Raw genomic sequence first — 19,159 nt, 5'->3', positions numbered from 1 at the left:
TCCACAAAGATACATGTTCTTACATATATTGAAGTAGCCCTGAAGTAGTTAAGTATAGTAATGATGATAACTAAATAATGAAGTATTTATGGATTAAATAAGGTATTTAACCAAATACCTTATTTAATCCTTCACACAATCCTGTTAATATAACAGAACCAGACTAATGGTATGGGTAAAGAACCTGAGCCTTAGGAAGGTGAGCTGAAGTTGAATTACATCTAGCTAAATCAAAACTCATATGCTTAACGATAATACTTCTAAAGCTCCTAAAGTATGCTATAAGATCAGTGAAGAGACAAACGGAAAAGACATAATCAGAATATTCCTATTCTCAAGAACAAACCCATGAGGTAACAATGTTTCTTTATCAACGTATGCATATGGTATGTTACAATTAGCAAAATACTTTCCAGTATGTTTTACATTTACTTTCACAAGAATCCTATTTAAGTTGGGTTGGTAGTATAGCCATGTCATTGAGAACTCCGAGTTAAATTTAGTCTTAAATACTATTCCTGAAGTTCATTAGCCCCACAACCTGGAGTAAAATAACCCCTCAGTTCCCTAATCTTTGAAATGTGGTAACAATGTATCAGAAGACAAGAAGATTAAGTGCCATAAGCACACCTGCACTCAGTTCACACACTCAATACATGTTTGTAATCTGTTCAAATATGATGAATCCCGAACCCCCAAAAGATGTAAAAATATTTATTTGTCTATACCCGAGTTCTCCCACCCTTGCCCAGGTTCAGTTGAAAGTCCATCTTCCACATCCCTGATCCGCAAGATGATACAAAAGGATCAAACAAACTCCCTAAAGTGTTGCTTGGGTTGGGCAGCATAAAACCAGTCCCAGCCTCTCTCCCCACACCCCTCAAAAACTGCGTCACAAGCCCCTTGCGAATGTTCAAGGCACACCTAGTCCAGGCCGGAACACCGCCTCCACACGCAGGGATGGCCCTCTCGATCCCGATTGGCTGTCGTCCTGGGCAACCGAGGACGCGGTGGGCACGTGAGGGCCCCCCAGCCGGTATTTAAAGGCTCGGGCTGGCTGTAGCCTCTCAGTCCGTCCAGGACCGCGACGGTGAAGCACCTGGGTTGAGAGGGAGTGGCAAGGTAACGCGCAACCACTAGCTCCCCCGTCCCCAGCCCAGGCCTCTGCTGAGGCGGGTGTGTGTTGGGACCCGGGAGCAGCTCTCACTGCGTGTCGCCAACCAACACCTTCCTCCCCCACCATCCTTACCCAGCCCCAGTCCCACTCAACCCACCTGGGCAAGACAACCCAGGTGCGAAGGACAAGAGATAACTACGAGCAAGCGGTGAAGAGGGGGGCCTCCTGGAAAGAGACGAAGGCAGGATTCCAGCCACAGGCATGTGGTCATCCTCAGACACAAGCTGAGGAGGTTCTTCAAACCATCGGATCTGGCCAAACTTGACAGCTTCTAGGACGCTACTATTTAGACCTCTTGGGGGCTCCCTGAACCATGACCCAGACCCTCTACAACAAGGAGGACCCTCTTAATCTGGGCGGCGGCTGGTCATCCTCTGCCCCCTTACACACCTGGTCATCCTGCCATGGAAGGCGCCGAGGCGCTCCGATTTACAAGCGACGGTACCGCTATGGCCCCAACGCCGAGTATGAGCCTCCCAGGAAAAAGCCCAAGCAGCACTACGGTCCAGGCCCGTGGTTCCAACCTCCCCGACGGCCCTGTTGGGCCCTGTACTCCAACTGGGAGCGTTGCGGAGGGCCCTGGTGCCCACCTCCCGCAGGATTCCGGAAGCCCCCCTACCAGATGCACATGATCCGGGTGTATGGTCTGCACCCACTCTGCCCTTGCTGCTGCTCTTGCTGGCGTGGGCCCTGGAATCCAGGCTGGGCAAGGCCTCCAGGCAGGAAGAAGCGCTGGGGCCGCAGAGGCCGCGGCCTACGCCGCCACCCTCGCCGCTCCTCCCCAAAGAGCCCGCCGGCCGATGCGAGCACTTTGCTGCGGCCTGTCAACCTGTATGGGTGGCGCGCGCCAGGTATGAGAGCGCCACGGAACACCACCCAGTTCATTATGAACCAGATCTACGAGGACATGCGGCAGCAAGAGAAGATGAAGCGCCAGCAGGAGGCGCTACGAGTGCAGCAAGCCCAGGCTGAAGGCTTGGCGTCCCCGGCCGGCTCCACCGGAAATGACGCGCCCCCTAGCGGCGGTGAGGAGGACTTGGAGCTGCAGGAAACTTTGTATAGCTTCATGCAGAATCCCTTTCTAGTCTTCAGTCCTGCCCCAGAGGAGGAAAAGCAGTCTCCCAACACGCAGCTGGTGGAGGAAGAGGAAGAGGAAAAAATTGAGGATGAGGAGAAAATTGATGAGGAGAAAATTGAGGATGAGGAGTGTGACGAGGAGCTGTGTGATGGAATGGAGGAGGGTAGTGAAGAGGAGGAAGAGGAAGAGGAGGCGGAGAATGGAGAGACAGAAGAAGAGGTGGATGAGGAGGAGGTGGATGAGGCTGAACAAGGAGAGGAGGATGAAGAGGAGGGAATGGAAGAGGAGGGCCTGGAGGAGGAAGAGCAGAGAGAGGATGAAAATCACTTGCCTCTGGAAATGCCTTTGTCAATCCTAGTAGGGGAAGAAGAAGAGAGAAAGAATTTTATAGACTATACTTATTTAAGCACAGAATAGATTATTCCCAAAGTGCCACAGGAAGCTCTCTTCACAAGACATTAACCACTAGACATCTGGAAGGGAATTGAGGAATGGGATGGAACTGAATTTTGAGGCTAAGATCGATTAGAAACTTATTAAAAACTAATTTAAAAGTGAGTTCCATTAATAAACATATCTATGTAAACCCCTTCTTTGGCCACTATAAAATGCTTAAACATTGGTGTGTTGGTGTATGACTATGGGTGGGGGTGGGGAGCTTTCAAATATTTTATTGCAAGTGATTAAAGGCCAAATATTTTATTGCTACAGTTTGAATAGTTTCATTTGCTCTTTTCTCCTCTAGACAATTGTGCTTTTGTTATGGCAATGCTGATCTGATTCATGCAATTTAATGACCTTGGTATCAACAAATATTTCGACTGTTATGTGGTTAAGCACATAAGATGGCTATTGAATGTCTACTTGTGCTCTTAAAGACATTTTAAACCCCAATTTTTCTACATTATTTTTCCTTGTAGATTTTCTACCTTCAGAGTTCACTTTTGAGGGTTGTATTTTGGTAACCCCATTTTCAGTCATTTGTGGCATTGCTCATTTATATTCCTTATTCCACAGTGCTATGGATCTTCCTCAGAAGAACATGAAGTTGCTTCTGTGGAACTGGTTATCTGCCATGGCCTCAACAATCCATAATCCATGCATGGAGAGGATTCCCCATGGTCAGAAGTCAACTTGCACATCTAGTTAAAATCCAAGGTAACTGCAAACAATGGAACATAGCTTTGGTTTTGAAACCTTGTTCCTGGATATATTCCTTGCCTAAGTCCAGAGGAATCATAAAACTAGTTTTTTTGCAGAATGGATTTATAAGAAAAGATTATTGACCTTTTGGGGGTGGAATACCTTATTTTATTTCCCAATTAAAAAAAAATGATGTGTAAAATGAGACTTGTATGAGCTAGATTCTGATATCTAACAATTACTTGTGAAGAATATATCATAAAGATATCTTTAGCCCAAACACTTGTAGGAAGTAACACATTTCTTCTTAGACACTTAATAAAATGTTCTATCCATAGCATATTTCAAGAATATCCCTTAATGAAGAATTTGAACCTGCCTTCTCCAAAATACCATGATGAACTATGCTGCTTAGTTGGAACCACATTTAATTGCTGGTTGAAGAGAAGACTACATTGATATTTACCAAATGTTGATTTTCATTCATATATTTCACTTTTTTTGCAGCTTTCAAGATAACAAAGTAAGCTGTTGAATAAAAATAAAGTACACATTCTCATTTATTTTATTAAAAATCTATGTAGCAGTGCTTCGGTATCCAACAGGATGAACAAAAGAAATGAAATTAAAATACTTTAGGAATTTTACAATTGCACTAAATATTCCAAATTAAAGCAGTCGATGACCAGTTATATTTTCCAATGTTCAGTTTTTCAATGACCATCAAAGTGCCTTTCTATTACTGTTCTAATATATACAAATAGAGGCAATCCAAGAATGATGCTACTGATAATACTGATCAATAAATCCTAACAAATATTCAAAACACCAAAATAATCACTAGGTTAAATGTAAGTATGTTCTTATGAAGCCCTTTCATTTATGATTGAATTTCTTAATAGTCACATGTAGACAATTCAGTTTCTTCTGGCAAAAGATTCCACTTTAAAAAATGTAAAAATATAACAAAGCATTATTCGTTATGCATTATTCGTTATTCATTGTAAGGGATATAAACATTAACAATGCCACAGGAGTTTACACTTTTTACCATTGACCATGATTGAACATATACGGAACTGCTAGGGACCAAGTACTATGAATAGTGATAAGGAAAAACGGTAAAACAACAAAATTCCTCCTTAGGTTTTAATAAAAAGGAGAGACATTAAAATAAGACAAATTGGCCTTTGCCCTTTGCAATAATTCTGAAGCAAACCACTATGAAAGCATAAATCACAGGGAATCCAACAGTGCGTCTGGGATGTCTACTTTGTGGGAAGAGGGAGCACTGAATCTAAAGGCCAAGAGCTGGGGGAGAGTGGGGGGCATTGAGGAATTGAGGACAGAAAGACTAGAGTCTCTGGAAGGAGCAGCCAATGGAAGGAGCAGCCAATGAAAAGTAAGAGGTAGGCAGAAGCCATATCTTCTCATTCTTGTGCTACTCATGCCTTCTAAAATAGACACTCGCAAAAATTAAAGAAGTCATTGATGATTCATCACCTATTTTTTTTAGTAGATATTGTTATGGTCCCTTTCCTGATCCTATGGAGTATGAAATGATTAAATCATGTTGAAGGGTTAAGAGTGTTTTAATCAATTTTGCGTTTTAATCAATTTTGCATCTTTGTGATCAAAATACCTGACAAGAACAACTTGGAGGAGGAAAAGTTTATTTTGGTTCACGGGTTCAGAAGTCTCATTTCATGGTTTTTAGTTCTAAGGCAGAAGCATCATGGCAAAAGGACACCGCAGAGGAAAGCTTCTGGGCTCCTGATAGCTGGGAAGCAGAGAATCTCCAAGGCCACACCTTCAGTGACCTACCTCCTCAGCCAAGACTCGCTTGCCTGTAGTTTTTAAAACCTCCCAGTTAATCCATTTAATTTACTAATCCATCAAATGGATTGACCTAGTGATGAGGTCAGAGCAGAGCACTCACAACTGAGTAATTTCACCTCTGAATATTGCTGCATTGCGTAGCACATGAGCTTTGGGAGCACATTCCAGATCCAAATCAGAACATAGGAACTGGCATTTCAGTATCCCCGTCATTACCCTTCTCAGTTACTTTCTCTCCCACTATCTTTAGGGATCCTAGGGTTTGTTGCTTAGCATGATTGGAACACTTAGTTCTTAGCTCCTAGTGAGAACTCTGCAAAGCTTATTTGGTACAACTTGATAATTCAGTAGACACTAAAGTATTAGTATGGGTTCAGAATAAACCCAGTCTTTAGTTTTAGAGGTAAGTATCCTCTTGAAGAAACAGTTTTCCAAAAGAATCCTATTATTCTTAAAGTCATTGAAAAGTCGATGGCGTGGATACAGTGATACAGAGGTACCACTTAAAAAAAATTATTTGTCAAATATCAAAAAATAAGGTTTAGAAGGCCTAAAATAGATAAGCATTTTTGCTACTTATCTGAGGGTCTTTGTTTTCTTGTGACTGACAGCATTTTTTTAAAAAATTTACCTTCTTTACTTTGTCTCCACAGTAACTTGGATTTTTTTTCTGTGAAAATATTAACTCTCTAAAGATGATAAATATAGTTGACATTTAGAGATCAATTTTGAGCTCTAAATATGATTTCATAAAATTTTATAACATCTGTAAATAAAATGTTATAAATAAAGAAGACAGTATTTCTATCTTATTTAGTGCCATTAAAATAAACCCAAGAGGTAAAATAACCAATCTCTTGCCAGCTATACTAACTCTACAAATCTGGGAAATAGATGATATAAACTTAACCTCAAAGGTAATTTTGAGTCAGACTAAATAAGATGAAGGAAAGAGTTTCCTTAAATGTTTTATGCTGTTTTAGTGGTATAAAAAATGGTGCATTCAGCTATGTTGTTGGATATCACACAGATTTGTATTAATGTAAAACAATTTTAATGCTTCTGAATCCCTTAGGCCTTGATTTTCAGTGTATTAAAATCAAAGTGTGGCTGTGTTTTAGCTACTTTGGTAATAGCATTTTTTTTCCTGTATTTCCTTAGTTTTAGATAGTTGACTGAATAGATAGTTGACAGAACAAAGTTCAATATCAAGGTTGGCTGATGGAAGAGAAGGATTTGATCATGTGATAGGAAGATCAGGATGTGTATTGCACTGCTGACCAAGTGCCCTGTGGCAGTAGCCAATTGCCTTAAGTCTGTTTCCTTTCACGTAACAACACTTCACTATCACTTGGGTCTGTGTCAAGACCAGATACCCAATATTGATGAAGAACTGTACTACTGTCTATAAATCAGTGTTAATCATTATTTTGCATTTTATAATAAATTATCCCAATTAAATTTTGAGAACAAGATCAATTTAGATTCAATAGCACTGCCTAGGAAATCTCATCTCATTGCAATTCTATTGGACTGAGATATTCAGATATTTTTGTGAAAACCCTGAACTAAGCATGAACCCTGAAATTTAGTTTTATTTCTGGTAAAATTGTACAAATGCAGTCAGGGTCCTACTGCTTTGATGCTTAAAGGTAAGGTCCACAAACCAGCAGAATTTGTACCACCTGAGAAATTACTGAAGTTTAGGTTCACCAGACCTATTGCATTAGGATATGCTTTGTAACTGTCTCTAAGAGACAGGCATGCCACTTAAGATCTAAAAAACATGATTTACAGTTAAATCTATTATAGAAATCTCATGAGAATTTAATGATTAAGATGGTAGTTTGTGCATTCAAGATTCTGTCATTTACAACCTGTGTTGACCTCAAGGATATTACCCCAATTATTTTCTTTGCATTTTGTTTTCATCTAATATAGTATCTACAACATGAGAATAAATGAGATTATAACAACTAAATGAGCAGTTACTTACCAAGGACTCAGAAGAGTGATATTCAACAGTTATTAGTTAAAAGTATTCAGTAAATGCACAAATGTACATTGATATGTGGTGCCTAAATGTTATTTGTTAGTGACTATAAATGACTATATAGCAACTATAAATGAGAAATCTCTCAAAATAATTAACACCATTACTTACGAACTCTACTGTTTTCCCTGGGATAACTGCAATCAGATACATCATTTTGAGCTACATCAAACTATGAGAAACAATTAAATTTCTAGAGCTGGACTCTTTTCCCACATAACATTTTATGTCTTTTAAAACACCCCATCATTCTTGCCTTGAGGTCAATTAAGTGTCCTTTATTCTTATAGCTGACAGCTGACATTAATGTCCTAATGGCTGGTGCTAAGAGTTATAATTTTCCCCCAATAAGCAGTAAATACTAGAATTTAGTTTTTCAAAATTGAAATGCATGCATCTATCTGTAATACTTGAAGAAATCATGTATTAGAGGTTAATATATGCAAGTCCTAAGAAGACAATCATTGATTAATATTTATGTATATGTGTATCAATATACATATATTTGGTTGATAAAAATTCCTAAGTGGAATAAATTGGTTTAATTGTGGTACTTGTCATATATTAAAAAAAGTAAAATCAGAATTTTACGTTAGGGAAGTAATGATAAGAATTTATAGGCAATTTATAAATGTATAACTGGATATGATTAATATTACAAATTAATTAAAAATTATATTTCATGCTACAATTAAAGTAAGCTAATTATAAACATATACATATAAAGGCAAAATGATGTTAAATACCTGCCATAAGTCATCTATAGAACACTTTAAACTGTCAGAACACAGACCTTGGATTTCAAAAAAACCTCTGAGCATATACAACAAGCTTTTTGCCATACATTAACATTTTTGAAATGTATAACCACTCTGAGAACTAACTCCTTATTTACCTTTTACATATGAAGGATGTGGAATTTGAAGAAAACTGTTTCATGACCCAAGTTCTCTATTTTTATGTCAAGGTTATAGGTTCACCATGTCGTTTGAACATATCTTCCTCTGGTCTTACATAAAACAGCCTATCCAGAAAAAAAAACTTCATTTATATTTGACCGGAATTCCAAGTAGGATAGAACAAGATTGTGATCCCTTCAATGTGAAATTTATAAAAGGCACTGAAAAAGAGATACTGAAGTCCCTGTGTCATAATTCACATGCTCATATGTAAGGTTACCTCACTCTTGCCAGGCTGCTTATTTGGGATCAAATGTCTTAAAATGGGAATAGTTTTTAATGGGTGAAGAGGAGCTAAAAGTAATTTATTTGCAGCAAGCAAGACCCAGAAGTACAGCTTAGGATATATTATTCTCTTTATTCATGGTTCCATTGTAATATGTAGTTGTTCTATTACTGGGGACAGGGAAGGAGTATTGGAGACCATTGCATTCCTGAAACAAACTACTTTCAAATAATTTTTTTAGAAATGCTGCACATGAAGAATACTTGCACTGACAAATACCTTCTATATAATAATTACAGAATTTAACTTTCAGTGGCCAACTATTTTAGAAAAATCTACTTACTACTTACATCTATGTATAAATACAGGTACACAGTAGAGTTCCTCCAAAAGAAAAACCCTATAGTCACAAGGATGCCCCACAGGAGGAAATGAGAGTTGCCCTCCTTGAGTAATGGGCTGATAACAGCCCGTTATTCTTACCTAGAACCTATGTTCTAGGTAAGAATAGTTAGAATTTGGACCCCTAGTGCTTTTAAAGAATTTTCTAGCCCCTAGTGCAAAAGAATTTTCTAGGGCCATCTCTCCACTTGTAGAATGAATCTACATTAGTATGAGAACTGATGTCCAACTTGAAGATCATGAAAGTATTTATAACTCTGAATTCCAACTACTGTAGAATATTAAAATATAAATAACTTTAAATCAAAGACTTGAAAACTTTGTATTGAAACATTATCAGTTGAATCTTTCCTTCATTTTATGGAAACAATATGTTAATATTTCATATGTGAAGATCCCATGTAGAAATATTTTTTACATGCTGAAAATACATGGTCCTATTTCCAGCATGAGAATTCCAATTTTAAAATTTATCAAAAATGGGCCCTTGACTACCAATTAATTCTAGTTTTTCTTTATGGGAAAATAAAGGTATTATATTTCAAACATAGGACAGAGAAGCTATGGAACTTCCTTTTGCTGAAGCACTTGTATTTATACCATTACTTCTCTTACTTGGTTTTGTACATACAATCATGCTAGGCTACTTCATTCTAAATCCTTTTTTCTTATAATTGCTTTTTAGATTATTCTAAATTTATGTCTCCAGTCCCAGACTATAAACTCACACCTCTCCTATTTTTGATTCTTTATTTCTATTCAGCTGTGTTAAACTATAAAGCCTGTGCTATAGAAATTCAGTACTGTTATTTTTAAAACTGCAATACAATACCTAAGAGAGTTAGTACCAAAGATTGTACAAAAATTTAATGATTGCTGCCATGTTCTTTTATTTTTATATTTCTTTTAAATTATTTTTATGATATTTAATATCTAGAGGTGTATATTTTTCTTTAAAATTTTTGGTTGACATTAACGGGAATTTTTATCTATTATTTCTTATTAATATTGACATCTTAGATGTTTTTCAGTGACATTTAGATTTTTATTATTTACAATTCTGTTATTACACATTCATCAATGAAAATGTTTAGATTTTTAGCATGACACTTTTGGTTCTAATAATTTAAGACTTTGAGCTGGTATTAACTTATTTCTTACAAAAAACCATTATAGATTATCTTTTCAAGTGACATTTGCCACTAAATGGTACTAATTAAACCAGAATTTTATTCCTGCCATGTATAATTTCAGGTTTTAATTTTTTTGCTGATTTTTTATTCATTGTAGAAATTCCTTGATCTGAGACATTCCTTGATCTGGGACATTATAATATAGAATGAAAAGCTAAGCTAAAGATTGATTTTATATGTCCTCTCCTCCACCTCTGTGTTTTACAAAGTCAGTGTTCATCTTTTAAAAAATTAAAGTAGAAAATGTTTTTATTTTCTCTTTAAAGTGCTGCACTATATACTGCACAAATATCTAAATATAAAACAAAGTAGCAAAACTACTAATTTCTCTTTTTTTGCCTTATTAATATCTAGATGCCACCTAGTGGCAAAGATAAAAAAACATTTAAATGTGAAATCATGATGGCTGTGTCTGTGTTATATTTACAGTTACATTTTGGGGGGAATAAGTATACATTATTACATGTGAAAGTCTATTATGATTGTAGTGGCACAAAGAACTACAGTAAGATAATTACTTATTTATGTGAATGTGTTGGTATACAGCTCTTTGTTTAAAATAGAGATTTTAATGACCCACAGGCCTGAGTCATAAATATAAACTGTCAAAGCATATAAAGAGGGAAAAGATAGCCCCCCCTCCAAAGTCCTTGGATGTCTTTGGATTATACTATTAATTATATTTTATCTTAATGCACACCTACAATATTTTGAGTTCCTCTTGCCATTAATACCTCTATCCACATGGACAATATATTTAATTTGCTTTTACTAGTGACAGTACAGAAGAAAATTTGCAAATTTGTGATTTATGTTCTTAAATTTTAAATTTAAATTTTAAATTCAAATTACTACACTAAATAATACTTAATACTTTAATCTTGAGAAACAAAAATGAGAGTGTGTATTCACTGGCCTCCATTTAAGAACAGGAGATGTGATAGCTCTGGGACTTAAACATCATTTAATTTATTAATGCCTAAAGTCACTAATTAGAGCAACAATTTATTAGGGAAAGAAACAAACCTGCTTTTTTGTGGGTCTGGGATCTAGAGAATAATTAATATTTCGATTACTGCCCTATTTCCAGATCTTTCCAGCTGCTCACCCACTAAAAATGCAAAAAAACATTGGTAAAGATGGGCTCCTCCTTAACTTGAGAGGCAATTTCTGCATTTACAATTTTCTTAGTAATGCTTTCATCATAACACCTCTAGAAAGAACAGTTACTCCTACTTTGTACTTACTTAACACTTCAATTTATTGATACTGTCATTATATCCTTTTAAAATTATAGTTGTCTGTGATTCTTTTCTGCCTAGAAAAGTCTACAAAGAATAGTTCATCTATTTCCTGTATTGAGTCATGTACACAAGAAACTCTCCATAATTTCAATATTACAAAAAATGAATAAAACAAAATCTATGATATAAATGGTGGTTGTTAGGTAGTTCTAACAGGATCCTATGGACTTATCCCTGTGTACTTTTCTGAAGGAATGGTTAGGGAAGAGTAGGAATGTCATATCTCTCACACTCTGTAGTCAGGTCCTTGTGCATAGACAGCTCATCATAGAACTGAACACAGATGTCTTTAATATGACAAGCAGCTCTTATCTCCACAGTCTTGGTCATTTCGAGGCCACAGACTCACCTTGAGTATGAACAATCTCACATAAATCTTCCTCCTTTCAAAGTACATCTTTAGCATTATTATCTTCTACAATTTAAAGAAACTCGTTTAGAAATTTGAAACAAGCAACATTTTTTTTTTTCCTGTGTTCACCTTTGCTGAACTATTACCCCATTCCAGGTTCTATACTAAGCACATGTTCTTAGGTAAGCAGTGAAAAAATGGAGACCTAGAGCTCTCCAGTAACTTGCTCAAGGTCCAGAACTAACAGATGTTGGGTTGGAAACCACACAGTATGTTTCTTTGTAATATGAATTCCGTTCTGAAATGGAGAGAGTAGGATGAAATCTTTAATTTGTTCAGATTATTCAAGGACATAATTCTGAGTCTATAATCAAAGCCAAGCTTTCATAGTCATCCTGCAAACTGAAATAGTGTCCTGAGAAAAGTGCTGAGCCTCAGTAATTGATGTCCAAAAGTTTTATGATAAATTATTTATAGATGAGATACTTTAAACAGAGAAAAGAGGCAGAGTGCAAAACTGCTAGAATATTCATATCATTAGAACAATTTTCTGGCCCCTTTCCCTTTCCTTCTAAGGTAAAAGTATAAAGGTGAGTCTGATTATAGAAATCTTCATTCTCTAAATTAGGAATCAGCTGTCATTAATGGAAGTGGACAGAGACAGAAAATTGCTGTATACTGATAGGAGAGGATCCTAAGGGCTGCCACATGGCAATCACAGTTAGAAAAAAATATGTAGTATAAAGAATAGAAGTCATAGCTACTATTCAGAGGTTGGTAGGAAAATGATGATATAATGAAGAGTTAAAATGTAAAAGCTGAGAACGTTCTGACATAAGGAAAGCATCAAGAATTACAGAGTAGGAAAATATAGATGACTTAAGAATTTAACTAGTAATAACTTTAAGTAAAATATATCTCCAGTATCCCCAAGGTTACCTTCATTCCCAGCAATAAGTACTGGTAAAAGACAGTTTACATTTGGTCAGGTCTTTTTTTTTTTTTTTTTTAATAGTTTAGTTATTTATTGGTGCCAGGGATTGAACCTGGGGACTGGTAACCACTGAGCCACATCCCCAGTCCTTTTTGTTTGTTTGTTTCTGATACCGGGTCTTGCTGAGTTGCTCTGGGCCTTGTTAAATTGGGCCTCGTTAAATTGCTGAGGCTGAATCTGAAATCTTGATCCTCCCACCTCTAGAGCCACTGGGGATTACAGTTGTATACCACTGGGCCCAGCTACAAATTTTGCAGATCTTAAAGTCCTTCTTTCTTCTTCTCATGGCCAATGGCATACCATTCTTTTAGTTCAAGATTTTGTTTATTTTGTCACTATTAGATTTAATACTTATCAAGAGAAATTAATGCCCAATGAATATATTAGCATGAATTAATTTATCTAGTTTAACAACGTTGTTGACCTAGAGGTAAAGAGGGACTTTAAGAAACAGAATAAGATAAAATTTGATAGAGATCTGGGTGTGAGGCCACACTGCTGACAGGAGTTGGAGAAAGGAAGATGGCTGGCCCAGGCAATGGACAGGAGGGACATCCTCTCAGATTCTGGTAAAATCTTTGAGCCAATGTATTTCAGAATGCAGAGTTTTTCAGCATTTAGGGTGTTCATTATTAGCCATTTTTGTGCAACTATAGAGCACTAAAGTTAAGACTTGTAGTACATCTTTATCCATCTTGAACACTAAAGATAATCAGTGCTTACTAAATTTGGCATGTTAAAGATGGACTGCAATGTAATTCAAATCGCTTTCCCAGACAGTGATGAAATGTCAGATTTACTTATTCAAGTACATAGATTCATTTCAATTCATCTAATCTTCTCTATTCCATGGCCTAAAATTTTAGAGAGAGAGAGAGAGAGAGAGAGAGAGAGAGAGAGAGAGAGAGAGAGAGAGAAATATTAAACACAGGGGCTAGCGTATAGTTCAGAGGTGCAGCACTTGCTAGCATGTGTGAGGTCCAGCCCGAGCACCCCCCCACACACACACACACATACTGAGTAAACACAATCTATAGAATTCTTTGACAAATAATTCATGAAGTTTTTTTCTCCTCATGTAGATTTAGATTTTCCCCTATTCCATAATTCTTGATGCATAAAAATTTCACAATTCTGAGACATCTATTTAACCCAAAATTGTTATATTTGGAACAAATTATTTCATTTTTTTACTGACAAAATGTTAATTTAAACCCATGTAGAGATTTGTTGCTTTCTGTAAAGTTCCTATGTCTGTAACACAGCATGTAAAGATTACATAGATCATATTTCATGTGAAATATGCTTTCTGACAATGCAATGGTTCTCTAAGATATTTATCAAAACATCAGAAATGAAAGCAAAGAAAAATCGCCTATTTTTAACTGAGTCAGCCAACTAAATTATCTTTCACTGTACCTCATTTTATTTGGAAACATAGTCAAGAATTCTTAGAAACAAATAATAGAGTTTAAGAGGAAATAATTTTGTTAATTTCTAAGACTTCATTCAGCTAGAAATTCTTCTACCTGTTATGTTTTGGGGGTGCTAAATTTTGGGAGGTGTTAAATAAAAGCAGTGATTGTTTTTTAAGTTAAAAAGTTGATAAAATATAAGTTTTTAGTCTCATGCTAAAATATATGTCTATTTTCTAAAAATATCTATTTCTAAAACATTTTCTAGCTGTGTAGGAAGAAAAGTAGAAGTCAATCCCTAATGCATAAACAATGCTATATGCAGGTTTAATGTTAGGAATAAAATTGAACTATGTACAAATACACTTTCTAGTTCCAGTAGGTAGTTTATCTTCCTCAGTAGCCCAACTCATTTGCTGAAAGTTGAACACAGTTTGTGTGTTTTTCTTCTTAAACAGGTCATTAGGTTTAATGCAGAAAGTGTGGAACATTGCAGATGCTGCATGGACACCTCTCCATTTCCCCTAGGTGGCGATCTTTTCAAAGAAGCCAGGCAGGGTTCCTCTGCCTAAGAGAATTGAGCTCATAAGTAAACCCTATTCTAGCTACATTTTTTAATCCCCCCAGCAGAGGAGACTTCAATTTTGAGACACAATATGATTTTAAGGTCTGTTCCCAAAGTTTTCAAAAACTGGAGAGATGGATGTTATCTACTTTAAATACTTAAATATATATTTGAGGAAAGGTATTTCAAAATCATTAGTTTGGGAATTTTGTTAATTATGGAAGTAGCTGTGAAACATTATACTCAAAAGTTAGTTTCTGGGTTAATTTTCCATAGCTCCTTTTGTAAAACCGTGAAAATGTTATTTAATGAAAATCTTCATTAGTCTATTTAGACCGACAATCACTTTTTTTCATGCTGAATCTAGCTGCTCTTTTGTAACATCTGTTACATGGGGACGTTTCATTAGAAAATGAGGAGAGGTGACTGGGGAGGGCTGAGCCCACATACCTCTCACACTTAACTATAATATATTGAAAGAAGGAGACAGTAACAAAGAATATCAGACTACTTAGATGTAGATGAATGATACGGATTGAAAACTACCATAACAATTCAGAAAAATCAGACCTTTCTTCCTTTTCCATAGTCTTCTTATTCCAACATGTAAGTCTCCTAAGATATTCACCTATACAAACCTGATATTTATTTATATATATATATATATATATATATATATATATATATATATATATATATATATATATATATACTTAGGCTTTCTCTGCTTTGGGACTTCACCTTTTGCTTTTTCTTTGTTTTTAAACTTTCCATTGCTTCACCCTAAGGTTTTAACCTGGCAAAGACAAAGCATGATGGCAGCTTCTTTCCTAAGTGCCCGTAGAGAGTATTTCAAGGCATCCTATAAATACTTGAAAAGGAAAAAAAAATCAAATTAAAGTAAAAATATTAATGTAGCTATTTGCAAAGAAACTTCACATTAATTATGTACTTGGTATGCACCTTGAAGCTTTCAAAGACCCTAAGCACTCAGAAAGCAGGAATTACAATTATCCCCATTTTACATATAGACCTCAAAGACACTAAAGTCTTTCATCAGGGTTAAAAAATTCATCAATGGAAAGGAAGATTTAAAGACTTTTCTTTTTTTTTTCTTTTGAATGATTTTTTTTTAATATAACTTCAAAATGAGACCCACGGCGGGCATGGTGGTGCCTGCCTACAATCTCAGGGGCTAGGGAGGTTTAGGGCAGGAGGATCAGGAGCTCAAAGTCAGCTTCAGCAAAAGCAATTTAGTGAGACTCTGTCTCTAAACAAAATACAAAATAGGGCTGTGGATGTGGCCCTGTGATCGAATACCCCTGAGTTTAATCCCCGTCACACACACAAAAAAAATGAGACCCAATACTTAGTCTCCATTGCCTTGCCTTGGCCTCTACCTGCACACTCATACCAGGAGGTTTCTGCTCAATTCAACATTAGGAGCCGTTTCAAATTTGAAGTAAAGTTTCTCTAAATAGCTCCTTGGAAATGATTTATTGAGCCAACTTATGACAACTGATCAATTTTCTATTTGGTACCCTGAGCAGAGGCCCTCATCAATAAAGTTAATCACTGGAGTTCAGGGCATTCACTCAAACTTTGGCCAGATTTCCATTTGGATCCTTGACAGGCTAACCTCTTTGTCTCTCACAAATGTATCCTTGGCCACTTCTCAAAATGTGAAATTCCTCATCTCATTATCTCCCCTCCACACACATTTTCCCCTAACTTTTCACTGATGTCCTGGCTAATGGCTCACCCTCAGCCTCCTTCAATATTCCTTCTGCTCAAACCTTTGGACATCTCCAGTCAGGACTAGCAATATAATCTATGGGTCCCAGGGCAAAAATGACAATGAAGATTTCTTTGTACAAACAACAGGGGAGAAAGCTTTGTCCTTCCTTCTGTGATTTCTCTCTAAACAATTTATGATGTTTATTTTTTTAAATTCCATGTTCCCTTGGGTATGGAGATATGCATCAGGTAAATACAGGCCCTCATGTCTACTTGAGTTTCACCCACAAATTCAACTGAGAGGCTTACATCCTGAGCCCATCCTTCCCCATGCCCAAGACATATCTTGTACAGGAGCTGAGAAGCAGGTAGCTGAGATTTTGTCCTGGGAAGGAGGCAAGGCAAGAGCACATGTGGGCCAAGGCTTGAGCGTTGGCACATCTCCAGCGTGGCTTCAGATGTCATCACTTACAAAACAAATTCAAAACAAAATTGTTTAGAATTTCAAGACAATGTTCATGGAGCATGAAGCCCCAAGTTGAGGGTCCCTTATGAAACTGAGGTCCTAGTGGAATACATTGAGAACTCAGTCCTGACTCCGGGCCAGCCCTCTTCTACGTGCTTCACCAGGCTTCACCAACGTGCTTCACCTAAGATCAGAACTGTGTCCTCATGAAATGTGGAGCTCCTAGAGGGACTTGGCTGCCTTTGAAGCTGGCTGAGCATACTTTGTTTACTTTTCATGCTCATAAGAACTAGGGTGGGAGTTGGAGGTACAATTCCTAGCTCCACAATCCTGCCTTACTTAGAAGGCATTACACAATCTCCTATAAATGATGTGTATATCATGCTTGGGGCTTCCCTACTCTACCCATCTGTCAGTCCCTGTAGACTACCCACCTTCTATTGATGATTTTTACCATCTCTGGAGTAAAACCCTCATCTTTATCCTCAAACAATACCATCCTCTAGGCATGTTAACTACCCATATAGCAATCTCTCTCACAGGCCCATAACTCAACCCCACTGGTTCTCAATTCCATGTAGATCCCTCCATGTTGTGGGCATGTCCTGGGCCTTTCCATAACCAGAAGCCACTAGAACAATGAAATCTTAAGTTTTGACTAGGCATTCTTTAGCACTTTCCCATTATTCTATTCTCTAACCCCTTATAAAGTTTAACATTACCTTTTAGGGTAGAAAAATGGATTCTTTGGATGCAGTAGACATCATTTTTATTTTCTCTTGGGGATTTTAAATTGTCACATACAAATTGTCCAATGTTGTGTGCTTCACAACTTTCACAGTTAATTTCATACACTTTTGATCGAATTATCACATTTCCAACAATTTTATATACACAAAGCACATGCACACACATATGTACTCTTCCATTCTGGGAATCTGATGCCTGGGAGAACTCTCTTTCTTTTCCACTCTTTATCCTGCCAAACTTCATGTAAGCTCACTACATATTTTTCTTTAACTTCACTGAAATTATCATCCTCGAACACTCATTTTTATTTTTCTCTGCTAAATCTTTTCTGGCTTCACTGTAATCAGTAATCTGTCTAAATTTCATGATCTATTACTAGAACTGCTTTCTTGAAAATATCTTACTATCCCTCCTCTTTCATTTGAAACAGCCCAGAAAACTATAACCCCTAGAGGTCAAAAATAATGATAAAAAAGAATACCAAACATAGTTTATTTCATATATTTCATTGTAGTTATATCTAATTTAATCTTCACAATGACTTGACTATGTAAATATAATTTATACATTTTACATATAAAGAAAGTGAAGGTCAACATGATTCAATAATTTGTTTGCATTATTTCTTAAGTAAGAATCTGTGGTTCTCACAATTTAGTGTGTAAAAATAATCATCCAGAGATCTTTAATAAGATTTCTGGGTCAACCCCAAACAGTCTGATTTGGGAAGGATTACATTTGGCACAGTTAAAAAAATTCTCCAGATGACTATGAAAGCAAGAGACACTTGAGATTTCTATAGCCATCCTTTTATTTGTTCTTTATTCAAACTTCCCCTGCTAGAGGAGGGACTCTCTAAAAGGAGAAGGCAACTTGGAGAATCCATTTTATTTTAGGGGGGGTCTGTTGCTCACACATAATTAACAAGACAGAAATATCACAGGCTATTTAAAAAAATATATGAGTTGTTCCTACTAGTGATGTGCTTAACATATATGTTTATTTATAAGGTTTTTATATAAGACTTTGTTGTAACAAGATTCATGTTAATCTGTTACTATTGTCATTTGACAAGCAAAGTAGGATTAGACTTACTTGTTCCAAAACCAAAGTGAATTTGAAAAATAAATCACAAAATGAATAATGTAAAATATCTGATTATACAGTTATATGAAGTAATTTTATTTAAGTTAGTGACTCAGTTTGAAAGCACAGTATCAGTTATTAGCAAGTCTAATGCTTTTTCTTATTTCATTAGTTTTGACCACTGAAATCTTCAATAAAATTTTTTAAGTGAGCAACAGTACTGACAATACTTTTTAGTACTACACATGAACAAGAGGCACACATGGAGACAGGCACTGATTACTCTCTATAATTATTCACATTATGAGTACGAATTAGAGCACCAAGATGTCAACTCTTGTTACAAATAAAATCCTACATAAAAAATCTTACAAACAAAACAAGATTAAATATGTCACTAAATATGTTTTGTAATCCGTG

At 36.4% G+C, this 19,159-nt stretch overlaps 1 protein-coding gene across 1 annotated transcript; it reads left to right on the top strand.

The window, feature by feature from the left end:
* Positions 1–1,490: 1,490 nt before the first annotated feature.
* On the top strand, positions 1,491–2,672 carry CCER1 (coiled-coil glutamate rich protein 1; the record flags this gene model as incomplete). Its single annotated transcript, XM_081310898.1, has 1 exon — positions 1,491–2,672. The coding sequence occupies one exon, from the start codon at positions 1,491–1,493 to the stop codon at positions 2,670–2,672; it is 1,182 nt and encodes a 393-aa protein (XP_081167024.1).
* Positions 2,673–19,159: the final 16,487 nt, after the last annotated feature.

The sequence above is a fragment of the Spermophilus citellus genome (assembly GCF_964194105.1).
Source record: "Spermophilus citellus genome assembly, chromosome: 10".
Classification (NCBI taxonomy): Eukaryota; Metazoa; Chordata; class Mammalia; order Rodentia; family Sciuridae; genus Spermophilus; species Spermophilus citellus.
Note: the sequence above shows the minus strand (reverse complement) of the source record. Positions and strands in the feature narration are given on the sequence as shown.